Here is a 15,317-nt window from a genome sequence, read left to right on the forward strand (position 1 = left end):
CTTATACTTTGCAGGGGGGTAGGTTTGGCATGTATGGGTGTTACAGCTAATATAGTTTTCATTTTTTTGGCAACCTTTTTGACCTCGTCAATCTTGTGTGCTCGAAACATGTCTGCAGACAAGTATTAAAGGTTTCTTAAGAAGTGTACCTGGTCTCTTATTCACTTTCATCCATCCATCCCTTTTGATGTACATGAATGATAACACCAGCAGATTTCATGCTTTTCAGCAAGGTCTTCCTTTTAAAAATGATGACAGGAGGCAGCTTTGAACATCAGCTAAACTGGCCAAAAAAAACGTGAAATGTGATTTTTCATGGACTGTTCCTTTTTGTCTGAATAGTTTTCTCACCAACAGCATTGACTGTTTTTTTTTTTGTTGCTCAGAAATTCAAAGGTCATGGGCATCTCATCCATATTTCTGGCTGTGATAGTTCAAATGAGCATTTTCTGTGTTGGATGATAACCTTGCCAGAGACAGAAACCATTCCTGTTCATGAAACATGAATACCAACCAGCCACTGCAACAAATTTTGATGAATCTGGCAACATGTATTTGTCATCTTTTGCCATTTGCATAGAACACAGATGAATTGCAGTTCTGGTGATTGTATCAATTTTGTCAACATTCACCAACAAAATCACAGAGTTCATTATTCTCCTATTCAGAGAATGAAGTGATCCCATTCTGACATGACATCTTTGTTCTTGGTATGGAAGAGACACTGCTTTGCTTTTTTAAGTTTGAATGCTGCATCATAAGCAGAACACTTTCCACCACTATTCATTTTAACTATTGCCTTAAATTTTTAAAAAGAACAAACTTTAATAACTTTTGATAATGGTAGTTTCCTATTTATACTTTATCATGTAATTTTTCGCCTGGTGGTTATTTAACAGACTGTATTGGATAGCTGGTGGTATATGGAATTTTCTTTGTCCGTGCTGAAACTTTTATACAGCTCCGCTGATTAACATGAAACTTTCACTGTGGGTAAACTTGGGACGAGTATACTGTGTACCATATAGATAAAAAGATAAGAGTTCATCCATTTTTTATTTTATTTAAAGAGACTGAGATGAGATTGCATATGTTTTTAATCAGCAGCACTTTGAGATGACCCATCATGATTTCATTACACAAAAAATTACTTGTTTTGTCCACTGCCATTAAAACTGCTTTAAATCAAGGGGAATTTATTAATCTGTGATAAAACTATTTCATCCCATCAGTGACAGAAGTAGATAGTATTTCATAATTAATGTGCAAGCATTAATATCCACTCTCACATCATTTGTGCCTTCGATTAATATTTTCCCATCAGTGACAGCAGTAAATAGTATTTCATTATCCAATGAAGATAATATTATGCAGCATTCAGCATATTTATCAATTTAATTTAAAAAATGGAAACTTTAAATAGCCCGTACAGTGTTTATAATGATTTTATATTGCTTGGATTATAGGCTCTTTTTCAAATACATATACTACATCTTAAATGGCCCTTTCCATGACATTGTTTCAGTTGAATATTTGGATTTGTTAAAACTCACATTTGTTTCCAATTATTTCTTCTTCCAGCCAGATAACATGACACCCAAGCCTTTTGATGCAAACAACTCATTTGTCCATAGAATCCTGAATGACCGACTTTCTCCCTATCATGTTGGCATCTCGTGTGCTGGTGAGGTAAGTAGCATAGTTTTGCTTATATTATTAGTACATGACGTATGACTTCATTCACCTAAAAGCTTCAATAACCTGGGCCAGTTCAAGAGGTCGTTTTGTCTCCCCTGAAAAGTGTTTCCCTTTTCAAATTCTTCTGCACTAAGAATTTAGATATGTAGTCAAGGGCCCATTTCTGGGTGGCAAATGTAAGAGATGTAAAGGAGGACAAGACTCTTAGTGTTTCTCCTTCCATAAATGACCTTTAGGATACAGTACTTGATAGTATGATTGCTGACTATCATGATAATGTCAATAATAGTAATAATAAAAATCATATGTTAGGATATATAAATAGCAAAAATATAATAATGGTAATCATCTATTTTTACTTGTCATAATATTAATAATAATATCAGTCGGCAAAAATCAAACCAGTGTCTGTTCACACCCCCTCCCATTTATACCCCCTACTGATTTTAAAAATGAAAAGCACCAAGGATAGAAAAAATGCACAAAACTTAGTCATTTCATTAAGTGATTTATAATTTCTAACCTATCAGTTGCTAATGGGTAATTAACACTGTCGACTTATTGGCGTTTTATAACAAATGGAAGCTCCCAATGTAAATAAGCAAACAGACTGCTCACTGTCCTTTCCAGGTTTCTAGAATAGTCCATTTCAGTAAACACTGTGTCATCTGCATCCAATATTTGCAATGTCTGTTTTTAATATTTCTAAAACAAATTGAACAAACACTTGTATACATATCTTCAAAGAGATGTAACTCCAAAATGTACAGAATTATTGAGATTATCAGAGATGGTGAACTAATTACATCTGTTGCTTGAAAACATAGACTTGGCCATGCAAATATGGTGACCGTGTTACTAAAGAAACTCCCATTTGATTTGAAATGCCAACAACTTGACACTGTTTGTGACCCCCCAGGGCAACAGTCAGGTAGGAACTTACAAGTCAATGAATGGCATGATTACATTTTGTGCATTTTTTATATCCTCAAAGCCTTTTTGGTTTTAAAATTGGTAGCAGGTATGAACATATGGGAGGATGTGCCAATATTTTAATGGCCATGAGAAAGTAAATAATTATAAAATGATAATAGCAAGGACATTATCATTATTCGTCATATAGTGATAATTATCACTAGAATGAATATATATATATATATATATATATATATATATATATATATATATATATATATACACATAAGTATAAACCTGTTCGCATATAAGCCGACCCACCAAACTGAAGAGGTATAAACACTAAAAAGTGCATGACCTGCGTATAAGCTGACCAAACAGTCGGAGACGACATCACAAGATGCATGTGGTAAGTTCTAAATGCATTTATGATGGCAAACTTACATTAGTATAAAATGCCCATATAACTCTCTTGGGGTTGGCATGTACGATTATTACATAAAAATGGTATAAATTTGTTTGAAATATCAAGAAATTTATTAAATTTTCTGTTTTCTAATTGTTTCTGCCTAATTCAGATTCATGATTTTTGGATGATGGCAAGAATTGAGCATTAGCTGGTTGCTGTAACACTACAACTCCCTTTTGACTCAATTGTTTGTTTATGCATTATTGCATTAGAATTTTTATATCAGTGCACCAGTAATTTTGGGTTTGTTTTGCCTTTAAATTGTAAATACCTAATTCGTTAAAATATTATCCCAGTATGACAACAATGAACAACAATAAGGTTTGATTCAATGCTCGCAATTAGGCTGGTGAGCATATTTACATAACTGCACCACCGCATGTACATTATATTTTTGAACACGTGCTGAATGAAGTACATCCCTTGGATTCAAATCATGGCCACAACTGCACTAAACTTTAATGATAAATCCACAATACAATCATGAAGTTTCAGAAATAATGCTTCGAAAATTATGCTAATACCACAAGAACTGAATTGTAGTTTGCTTTCGTGTAAGCGACCTTACACCCAGTTTTACAAACCTACAGTAATTGTGCTAATATTAGGGACTGAAAGGCAATTGCACATCAAAGTACTGGTATAGTTGCCAGTCAAAATTCCCTCTTAACCCAAGGTAGTTTCAGGGTTTTAATGATTAACTGGCCTGTATTGATGTCGGAAAACAAATGACAAATCCACTAATTATAAACAAAGGAGACGCAGAAACATCCATCTTTCCATTGTGTAGAAAATTATGTTTTTGTTCAGCCAAAAACACAAAAGTTAAATAGATTGATGATGATCTTAGTTGATCTGTATTCAGAATTTTAGCTTCTATTATTACCATTCTTTCATGAACATGTAGCAGTAATGCTAGCTGTGCTTTGCACAATTTAATATGTGTACCTTTTCATAAAGAATACCTCAATTTGTAGCATCACTTATATTATTGAATAAAGAGTAACTCGTTAGCATGCGGATCAGCGTAAATGAAATGGCTATTAGCAGATAGTTGAAGTGTTATCTGGAAGAATGCGATTTGGTCAAAAAATTAATAAAGCAAAGTCTACATCTAATATGTTTGGGAATACACAAGGATTAAAGTGACACCAGGCCTGATTTCACTGTAAGTACTGTACATTACAGCCTGGTCTCCCGGGTAAACTCATACCTGCCCCTTGAATTATGTAGTCTTTTTTACCTTTATTTAATTTCATGTTGGAGAAGTCAGAAAATATGCACATGCAAAATAATAATATAAGCAATCATATTAGTTTATAGTCTTCATCAAAACTTTATTTTATTCCCATGCATATCCATCTTAGGACACAGAAAATAATTATATTTTCATGTCCCAAAATTTACAACCAAAAAATCTTACAAACTTTAAAGTTAGACCTTGGCCTTGGCCCGCAAATAAGCCCATCTCCCTTCTTCCAGGTCCTTATTTTTCCTAAATTATTAGTATTTTTTATATATATATATATATATATATATATATATATATATATATATATATATATATATATATATATATATTAATGGTGATGATTAATGAGCATTTTTAGTATATTATTATCAGCTGTAGAATTATTAACTCAACTGGTCATAAGCCTAATGAACCGCTCTGGTGGCCTAGTGGTTAGAGCATTCACCTCGGATGAGTTACGTTGCAGGTTCAAACCCCGACAAAGTCATACCAAAGACTTAAAAAATGGTACTGACAGCTGCCTTGCTAGGTGCTGAGCATTAAGAACTTAGTGTTAGGACCAGTCGGCCTGGTATCAGGATAATGTGGCTGGGTGGGATGTGATGCCACATGACTTTGGCATGATGCCCTGGTGCTATGTTAAAAATCCAAATTATGCACACACACACACACACACACAAGCCTATTGTGAGTTTATGGCATGGATATTGTTATCAGCATCTTTCATGAGCATGAGCAAGAAACTGTATACTAATTATACCTTCATCTTATCAAGATTTGGAAATATAGGTACAGTGAACAGAATATTGTTTGGGAGATAGTTTACACAGCATGTGTTCTTACACTACTACATAAGGCTGTGTAGTGAAATGGTCAACAACTAAGTGAGCAATATGAGGCATACTTGGGCCTCTTGTTCTGATTAGACAATGACCTTACAAAACTAAGGCAGATGGACTTTTAAGGGCCTGATTGATAGAAGTATCATGCTGTGTAAGGATTGTGTATCAACAAAATGATTATTTACAAGTTTCTGATGAAGGTAGATTTGAGCAAAGCTTTAAAAACAAATAGAATTTGTTGATTCTTTTAATTTTTATGATTTTGTTCCCTTTTTTTCTTTTAAAATTCAAGAAATTAATTTAACATTATCTAAAAACATTTTCTTCTAATAGACTGATAAGGACCAGAAAAGTATTGGAACCCAGCAGACTGTTGGTCCACCCATGAAGTACATGCCAGATAAAGGATTCATGACTTCCTTCTTCCCAATGCAACCTGACAACTCCTTCTACATCCCTCCAGCTGTCTCAGTACAGTTCAACACAATTGCTACGAACCATGTTATTGCAATCAAGTGCGTAGCCTGGGCAGAGAATTTCAACAATGGTCAGCCACAGAACAGTGAACTATATACTGCCAGATTTGTCATCAACATGGGTTGAAACTAATAGATTTTGTCAGCCATTTGAGGTCAATGAAATATGCCTGGCCCTGGCTCCAAAATATTTTTCAAAATTTCTCCTTAACTTGAAAAAATGTCTTTGATTGAATTCCCGAAAATGCTATTGAGGTGAAGTTGATTGAGAGGATACAGATGTTCTGTTTCAGCAAAGTCTTCTTTTTTTTTTTAAATGAAAATAAAGTTGCACAATTTTGTAGATTTACAGATCATACAGACTTTTAGAAAGTCTGAAAGTCATGTTGAATTTCAGATTTGTTTGAGAAGGCTTCAGGATACAAGAACTTGCTTTTATTTCTTGGTGACAGGTAGCTTATTTATTCATTATTTGGAAAAATAATAGAATTGTGTTCTAAAACCAGGGTCTTAGTGCCAAGAAATAATTTTTTTAGATTCTATCATTCATGATTTTTCAGATTAAAGTTGAACTTGCTAAAATGATGTTCATAATTTCTGAATGAGTTTCATTGATGACATCCTGTTTTTAAAAAAAGAAATTTAATATAAAGAAATTACTGAAATTAAGTGGTTGCTTGTGATGAAGCCACAAGTATACTTTTATCTCATTAAATTTTTGTATAATGTTATTATCCGAGTGGGTATAATGTGTTACCCATTTTTGTCCATGATGTTACCTCCTGCCTGCACCAAATATGGTTTCCACTCAGTCATTTTTTGAAGAACTTTATTGATTGATATTTGTTTTGAAACTTTAAGAAGACCTAGATCAAGTTTAATTTTTATACATTTCTGATGAAATTCAGAGTTATGGACTCAGACTTGGAACTTTGTCATTTCAATGGCTCTTGTTTCACATTGCATTTTGTTACTATGGAGACATTTTTAATTCATGTATGAATTGACTGTCTTTAGTTTCACAGTTATACTAAACAAAAAGAAAAGTATTTCCTATTGCACTTTTTTTTAGGGTATGCAGGTCATTTAAATATATGATGTGATTTTTTTTACCATGGGGGGAAAAAGTGCTAAGGTTGGCAAAAAGAAACATACATGATTGGCAGACTAGAAAGACGTTTTTTTGTGGTTTGGTCTTAGCTTTGTTTTGTATTCTGATAGTTGTTCATTTATCAATGTGTTAAATATTGTAACTCAGTTGATAACTGGAATATGTGCAAACCGTCAATTATAAATTTATTCAGCTGATCAATTTGTTAATTATTTAATCGTCAGCTTAAAGCTGGGAATACAACCTGTTGATCCTATGAAGAACATTGTTTTAATAATTACTTTTCCAGTTATTTAGCATGCTTATTTGATTACACAACAATTAGACCTTCTTATAGAATTAAATAGCATGATAATAAATTTAATATCTAATTAAGTATGCCATTACTAGGCCACTCACCTTTAGGACAAAGTACATTATTATTGCTACAGTACATTTATATATATGGCTCAGTTGTGTTCCGTAAAAGTTGCCATAGGCAGTGGTAGGTTAACTAGCAGTTTGTGTTGTTAGGTGGTAAAAGCTAATTGAGAATTAAGTTTACATGACTTGCATATAGAAATTTCTTTACAGTTGATCCAAGTGAAGTAATACAGAAATCTGATACATTCCCAAGTATCTATCAGACAAACTATTCTCATTCAGTTTATATTTTCAGTAAAATAAATGATCTGCTAATAGTTACATTAATAGTTCCAGTCTCTGAAACGAATGCAATGTTCGAATAAAAAAATTTGATTAACAAAACTATACTTTACCTGAGTTGGCTAAGACCCGTGTCCAATTTCTTTATGAATGTTAAGTTAGGATTGTTTACTTACATAACATGCATTTGTTACAAGTTTGATACTATCTTATATTCAATTAACAGTCTATAAAGCATATCTCAATTACCCTATGCTTATATTAAAATTGAATCTGCCAGTTCACAACGTGCAAGCAGATTAGGATTTATTTTGGATAAAATTAACAAAATAGACTGTAATCTAGTATTGTATAATGAAATGGCAGATCCATCCACATAACAATTAGGCATACATTGTCACCAAGAAAATATGCTAGAACTAGAAAAGCATAAGATAGACTGCACCTGATGGCCCCTTTAAATTTAGATCAGGCCCCTCCAGTATTTCCTCCCAAAAGAAATATCTCATTTGTCTTAAAGAAACTAGGTTGTTATGAACAAAAGACCATTGCCTCACCAGCTTCATTTCAATTTCATCTTTGATTGCAAACCATGGATATTTTTGTAGTCTTTGGATAATGAAACTACTTCTAGCCACCCCCCCCCATGCTTATCCCTACAATTCATAAACTACATTAATATGAAGGCATACATAGATCACAAAAGCAGAGGTATATGCAACAATTGTTCAGAATTCTTTACCTGAGCACAAAGAAATTGTTAGATTGTTGGAAATTTATTAGTTATGACCCCTTCTTCAGCAGAAGGTTTAGTCTTTTGAACAATATCACAAATGTAAGGGATAGACTCTTTAATGGGGTGGTGGTGTCAAAACAATGGTAAAAATATCTGACTTTGTTGGGCAAGTGGATTTTAAATTAGGGTAAATTATTTTTTTAAGCCACTTGCCCAGGACCTGTGTCTGAAAAAAGATGTCATTGAGCACTGTACAGTATCTTAGGATTAGGAACTTGGATTATTTTTGGCAGATCAGATTTAGAATTTTTAGTGTTAAAAGGTGTTAGATACTTTACTACTATTGTATATACCCTGTAATAATGTTTGTATCATTAATGTATATGACTTTATAAAATTGTAGAATACATGTATTAGTATATGGGAACCTAGATTGTTTTTTTAAATTTTGTTTTTCAATTCAAGTGCAGTTGCCTGACAAGTTTTACACAAGAAATGAACAGTGATCTTGTAAATAATTGTCTGATTTTTACAGGAATCATTATTATATAAGCCATGTAAAGATATCTGTTGGCTAAAGAATAAATTTACCTGCAAATTTTGATTAATAATAATCATTAGAATGAATTTTTCATGGTCTGTTGATGCTAATTTAAATTGTCAGTAGAAAAGATTGTAGGAAAATAAGAAAATGATACTTTTTAAGTTAACTGACCAATATAACATTCCCATGACTCTTATATGAGCCTAATTTAATAGCTTTGGACAATTTTCAATACAATTACATTCCCAATATATTGGACAGTTTACAGTACAACTCCATTCCCAGTATATTGGACAGTTTTCAGTATAACTACATTCCCAGTATATTGGACAGTTTTCAGTATGACTACATTCCCAGTATATTGGACAATTTTCAATACAATTACATTCCCAGTATATTGGACAGTTTTCAGTACAATTACATTCCCAGTATATTGGACAGTTTTCAGTATAATTCCATTCCCAGTATATTGGACAGTTTTCAGTATGACTACATTCCCAGTATATTGGACAGTTTTCAGTACAGTTACATTCCCATTATATTGGACAGTTTTCAGTACAGTTATATTCCCAGTATATTGGACAGTTTTAAGTATGATTACATTCCCAATATATTGGACAGTTTTCAGTACAATTACATTCCCAGTATATTGGACAGTTTTCAGTACAGTTACATTCCCAGTATATTGGACAGTTTTCAGTATAATTACATTCCCAATATATTGGACAGTTTTCAGTATAATTACATTCCCAATATATTGGACAGTTTTCATTACAATTACATTCCCAATATACACATGGTTTTTACTGAGCATTGGAATCCCCTACTTGGGCAAATGCATTAAATATATGTAGCATATATTGAAAAACTGTCTGCTATGATGGTAAATGGATTCTCATATTGAAAACATTTATTCATTTGACATTTTTATAATCAGTGGAAACAAAATGTATTAATCTTTTTTTTAAAGTTTATCAGGCAAAGTGATGATTTTTGTATGCATTATATATTTTTAGAGATGAAAAGTTTAGTTAATAATATGGTATATTTTTTGCAAGTTGTTGAAGCTGATGTTGTATTTTAAGGAAGTGCCTTATTTAAAGTATTAATTTGAAAATATGGATATGGCAACATTATGTAATGTTATGCAATATTTGTAGAAAGGAAAATACCAAAAATATTCATGATAAGATGGATAATTTTTGCTAAAGGTCAGAGTCAATATGCCATTTTCATAATTAGACTAAAATAAGTGAGTACATGTATTTTCCTTTGTGGATTGATATCCCTTAAGTAGATCTATAGTAGGAAATGGCATACATATTGTTCTTTGTGACAGGGCGATCATTTTGTGAAGGTGTCCACTGCATGTAGATTTCATTTTTTCTTTTCCTTTTCTTTTCTCAATTCATTCCAGTCACACACACCTTGGTTAATACACTTTTTCTTTGAGCTGATTATTATAAATATAATCAGAAAAATGGCACTCAAAGATAGTGTCATTTTCTCTAAGTATATTTCTCTATATTGTTTGTGTATGTGATTGAAAAATTACAATACTGTCAAATATGAATAATAATACTAAGCTTAAGCTTTATTAAGCTTTCACCAAAGCACAGAGAGAGATTTAAAGCAAATAATAATTTTTTGTTTACTCACAATTCAAAACTATGTGAACACTTATCCATTAACTGTTGTCATGTAGTCACCTTCAGATCTTCGACATGCAACAGAATATTTGAGAACATGTATTTTTGTCCATCTAAATGTTTGCCAAGCAGTCTGTATCGAGTCTCCTGTAATTATTATGTAAACAACATATCATAAACACCGACTGTGAGTCTTTCATTACCTAACAAAAATCATACTTTGAACTAAATCTTCTTGGTAGTTAATTGTTATGGACAAGTCCATTTATTTCAAACACACACCTGTCGAAGAAATCTGATAACTTGCATTTTTAGCAAGTAACACCTACTTGCCATCAAATCAGTGACATGCATCAAAGCAGTCTTTGAAAAACCAATGTTTTGAGTTGGCAATTGGACAAAGAGCCAGAGGCTAACTAAGCATGTGAAATTCAGTGAATCCCCGCTTTGCACAAATATTAAGAATTTATTCCTTATTTATCAAATCTTGCTTTCTGTTGTAAATATTTTATCATGTATGTGTGAGAAGATGCAGGACTGACCTTGACACATTGACTACAAGATGGAAATGACATGTAAAATAAATGAAAGAGACCAGATGAAGAATGCTGTACTTGTAAATGCTAAATAAGGTGTTGATATGTACATTGTGCAGCAATTGCAGGGTATAAAACTTGCAGGACATAAAGCATTCAGAATTGAACACGACCTGAATTTGAGCTTATCGTGGGAGTTGGGCAAGTGGATTTATGTTATAACATCCATGTACATACACTTCGAATAAGAAAATTCTTCTTTTATTGACAGTAAACTGAAATTTTGAAATATTTAGCATGTTAGAAACAAAGCAAAGTTATTCATATACTAGTATTACATATCACATGAAGTTATTGAAAATTTTGAATCATCTGTATGATAAAATATTGTGATTTACAAAAGTTTTGGGTAGGCTGCTACATCTGAGATTTAAAATGAGACTTTGGTGAATGCATCTAAAATTTGAATACAAATTTTGGATGCTATTTATGGGCTTATAAGTACCCTAGTTTGTGAGCAGTCAAAATTTGCCTGGCCTGTAACTCATTTCGAAAATTGTCTGAAAATGAAACTTCTTTAGTATTGTACAGCATATTAACAGAAAATATTTGTGCAAGATGCTCATTACTATATACATTATTTTCAAGTGTCAGAAGATTAAATCAATATACAGCTCCCTCTCATTATAACCTGGTTGATTATGGTATGATTCCAGATAAAATGCTTTGTTATAATGATTCCAAATATAACCTGGTATAACGATGGACCCTGTGACCAAAATCATACCAGTGTATAACAGTATGAGTTGCAAGAAAACAAGATAAAGCTTAGAGTTATGTCTTTTTTTCCTTTTCAAAAGTGTTATTTAATTTTTTTATAGTTTCTTCTATACTGCATGTCAGTATACACTTTTCTTGGTATATCATTTGTTCTGTACACAATGTAGTTCAGAACATAATGCAGTTGTTGGTTATGGACCCCGACTACCATGTTATAATGAGGGAGAACCATATTGGTTTGTTTGAATAATGTCATAATTGTGCGCCATTTCAATGAAGAATAAATGAAGGAATTTTTATTTCAACATCCATTTTTCCCCCATAGATGTGTTTTATTAATATTAGTATTAGTTTACATTAGAGTAGCATCCTTTACATAAAACAGTTTGAGTATATAAAAAAAAAAAACATTACACTCAGTTTATAATGTTCTTTCACCTATCACAAATGTTTCACTTTATCGCTTTTTACAAGTTTGGCTGGTCAGCATTTACAGGATGTACACCATTAGTCACACAGAACCAGTCAGTGCTTGACGATGTAAGGTTAATACTGAAAGAACCTAATGAAAATTTCAGTAATTATAGCAAATTGCAGGCAATTGAAAGAGTTAACAAATTTATTTCTGTGCTGTGTATTTGAATTTGGATTGTTAGGTTGTGAGTACTTTTTTCAGATCTGTTGTTTGCTGTTTTAAACGTTATTGAAGATTTGAGAGAAGTGAATATTTTCATTTGTAATTTTTGTATGAGTTATATATATTTACACATATATATATATACACACATATGCATTTTACGCCATATCAGTATACTCATTTGGAACATTGCAACTTTATATCAATATTTTTGTTGTCTTTTCCAGCAATTGATATATATATATATATATATATATATATACACACACACACACACACACACACACATATATACACACACATAGAGAGAAATACTTCTCTCACTATATATATATATATATATATATATATATATTTACAGATATACACACACATCATCTGCATTCTTTTTATTACACATCATTCCAATTATTTTCTGGTATATAATGCTGAGACAGCTGCAAGTAGTGTAGATCAAAGTTGTTATCGCATATTGAGACAGCAGATCGGGGTCTAAACTTTAATGATTTGCAGTTAAACATAGAACTGTGAACCTTACATGATCTGTATGTGCATTATTGGACAGGCGGCAGGTCCAGGTCTGCATAGTTTCTTTTGATTGTGCATTAAAAATGGATAAATGGTACAAATTGTCATACCACTGCAGTGACGAAAGAACATTCATATTTGCGATAAATTGTGTTTATTTGATAGCATAGTCTAGGTTAAGGGTCTACTCACCTCTGTTTTGTTAATTGTTCTCACTTTTCATAGCCATCATGGAAATAGTATTGGCATTATGTATGATTCCACTGAATTTTTTCCTTTTATCAGTGTTTATGAGATCTTCATTTTAGTATGGAGAACTTGTAAAAAAAAAAATTGAAGAGAAGAAAAGAAAGACAAGACCTCTTCCACGAATTGTCTGCATCTGATACAATACGATTTCTGTATTCAGCTATTAAAAAAGAATTTTATTAAATATTGAAATAGGTCATCTTTTTTAACATCTGAACTTAAATCAGTCATATTTATATTATCAGACCATGGGCAAATCTGAGTGTCTTATTAATGGGTGTTAATTTACAGTACAGGGGGTTACAACTCTGTTTTTTTGACTAAAACATTTTTGGGGAAGATCACATTGCAAGAGTTATCTGATCTTACACTTTTCATTCAAAATATCTTTTGGTAACCAAGTTTTTTTTGTGATGCTATATATATGTATAATGTGTGTTATTCACAAATCATATTTTCTAACGGCTCTTTTATAAATGTATTATCAGCTGTTGACGACTTTTACTGACAGGGAATAAAATTATCTTTTACTGAATCAGGAACTACTAGAGAGGCATTGAGATCATTTATTTTGTTCCATAGTTTTTTGTATTAAATTCATAAAATTGCATGTAATTTCATTATGTGCTCACAAGGTTAGGCCTGTAGGTAAACAAAATATTTAGGTATGACTTAGAGGGGTTTGTTTTGGTGGTTATTATTATACTGAAGGGTTTTTTTTTTCTTTGGAATTTTTTGGGGGGAGGAGGGCAGTTTTTCTCTAGATTAAGTATTAAACTATCTAGACAGTTGTCATTATTAGACCATTTCCTTGGGAGATTAAAATGCCTTATGAAAGTGTCCAAATTCAGAATGTTCAGTGTTAGTGACAGATGAAACAATAGGCTTAAGCATTATTCATACACCCAGTTGTTATTTTACAAGTTTTATACATTGTAATTATCACTTTTTAGAGCATTGATATAGGTTGTGCCTTCAGCTTTGCTTAATTGCACTGTGATGTATCTGCAATTGATTCCAAAGTGATTACATTTGCAAGTAAGCTCAATGCATTATGCCCCATTCTCAGGTCAGTTATAAATCTGATTAATTTGATTCCAAATAATTTCTGACAAAACCTTTCAGCACTCAATACACTATGTCTCCTGTTGGTTTTCATGTTTCGTGGTAGATATAATGAATAATTTTTATTTAAGAAAACTGTTCCAAAATGATGGTTGCTTATGAAAAATGATTTTTTAAGGCTTAATAAGAGTGCTAGCTGTCCAGTATGAATCTGTACGTTCTGCATCCAGCTTTCTCAGAACTGAGAAGTTATGTGTAATGATTTTGTTGTTGGTGTAATAAGTTATGATACCTGAAGATTTTTAAAAATTAGAACAGAATATACAGTATGATGCAAATGCAAATTTAGTTTTAATACACACCAGGAGATAAAATGATACAAACTTACTGGATAATGATGTAATTGACCAACTTTTTGCATCATAATTCTGCTCTCAGTCTGAGACAAGTGGGAAGAAAACACTTAAAAGTTTTCCAGTCAACCAAATGACAGAAATAATTTAAAGACTCTGTTATCATTTTTTTAAATAAAAAGTTGAATGTCTTTTATTTTTTTAAAGTTCGAGCAGATTTTGTACATTTGAAAATAAAATGCATTGCAAGATGACAAAGACAGAAATACTGTTAGCTTGTAATTGACCTGACAGTTTGATGAAGTTTTAAGTTTTACTGCACGTTTCTTCAAATATGCCCTTGAACTATGCAATTAGCAAATTTCTCAGGTCAGTATGAGAATGCAAAATTGCATTGAGCTTATTAACTGCACAGTTATTATTTTAATCATGCTGTTAATAATTCATATGGTTTATATAATAAAATGACTTCACTAAGATATGACTTTTATTGTGTTGTTGAAGTAATAATGTAAGGTTATACTAGAAGACCTTTCATCAAGGGTGTATGTTTTTCTTTGCTCTATCATACGGGTTGAAACTTTTTGTATATCTTACTTTCGGTTGTCAACACTTTGTATTGGTGTTAGCTCAGGTTATAAAAGACTATTACCTTTATTTGTTTAACTTCAAAAAAAGACATTGAGAAATGCTGCACTCTCTTCACCAAAAACAGGTCACAATGGCTTGTATTTTATATATCAATGATTCACATTAAGTTTTGCGTTAAAGTCACTTCTTAGACATCAATGCTGTGAGAGTAAATTAATTGGATTAAGTGTAATTTATAATA

At 31.9% G+C, this 15,317-nt stretch overlaps 1 protein-coding gene across 1 annotated transcript in view; it reads left to right on the forward strand.

The window, feature by feature from the left end:
• LOC149796456 (sodium/potassium-transporting ATPase subunit beta-1-like) overlaps positions 1-14,962 on the forward strand; it is a 29,280-nt gene extending 14,318 nt beyond the window's left edge. Inside the window, exons 4-5 of the mRNA XM_089961162.1 lie at positions 1,582-1,689; positions 5,510-14,962. Coding sequence (XP_089817288.1) covers positions 1,582-1,689; positions 5,510-5,779 — 378 coding nt within the window. The 3' untranslated portion in view covers positions 5,780-14,962. The remainder of the gene's footprint in view (positions 1-1,581; positions 1,690-5,509) is intronic.
• Positions 14,963-15,317: the final 355 nt, after the last annotated feature.

This window comes from Sinohyriopsis cumingii, chromosome 6, assembly GCF_028554795.1.
Source record: "Sinohyriopsis cumingii isolate HCF-2022 chromosome 6, ASM2855479v2, whole genome shotgun sequence".
NCBI classification, from domain to species: Eukaryota; Metazoa; Mollusca; class Bivalvia; order Unionida; family Unionidae; genus Sinohyriopsis; species Sinohyriopsis cumingii.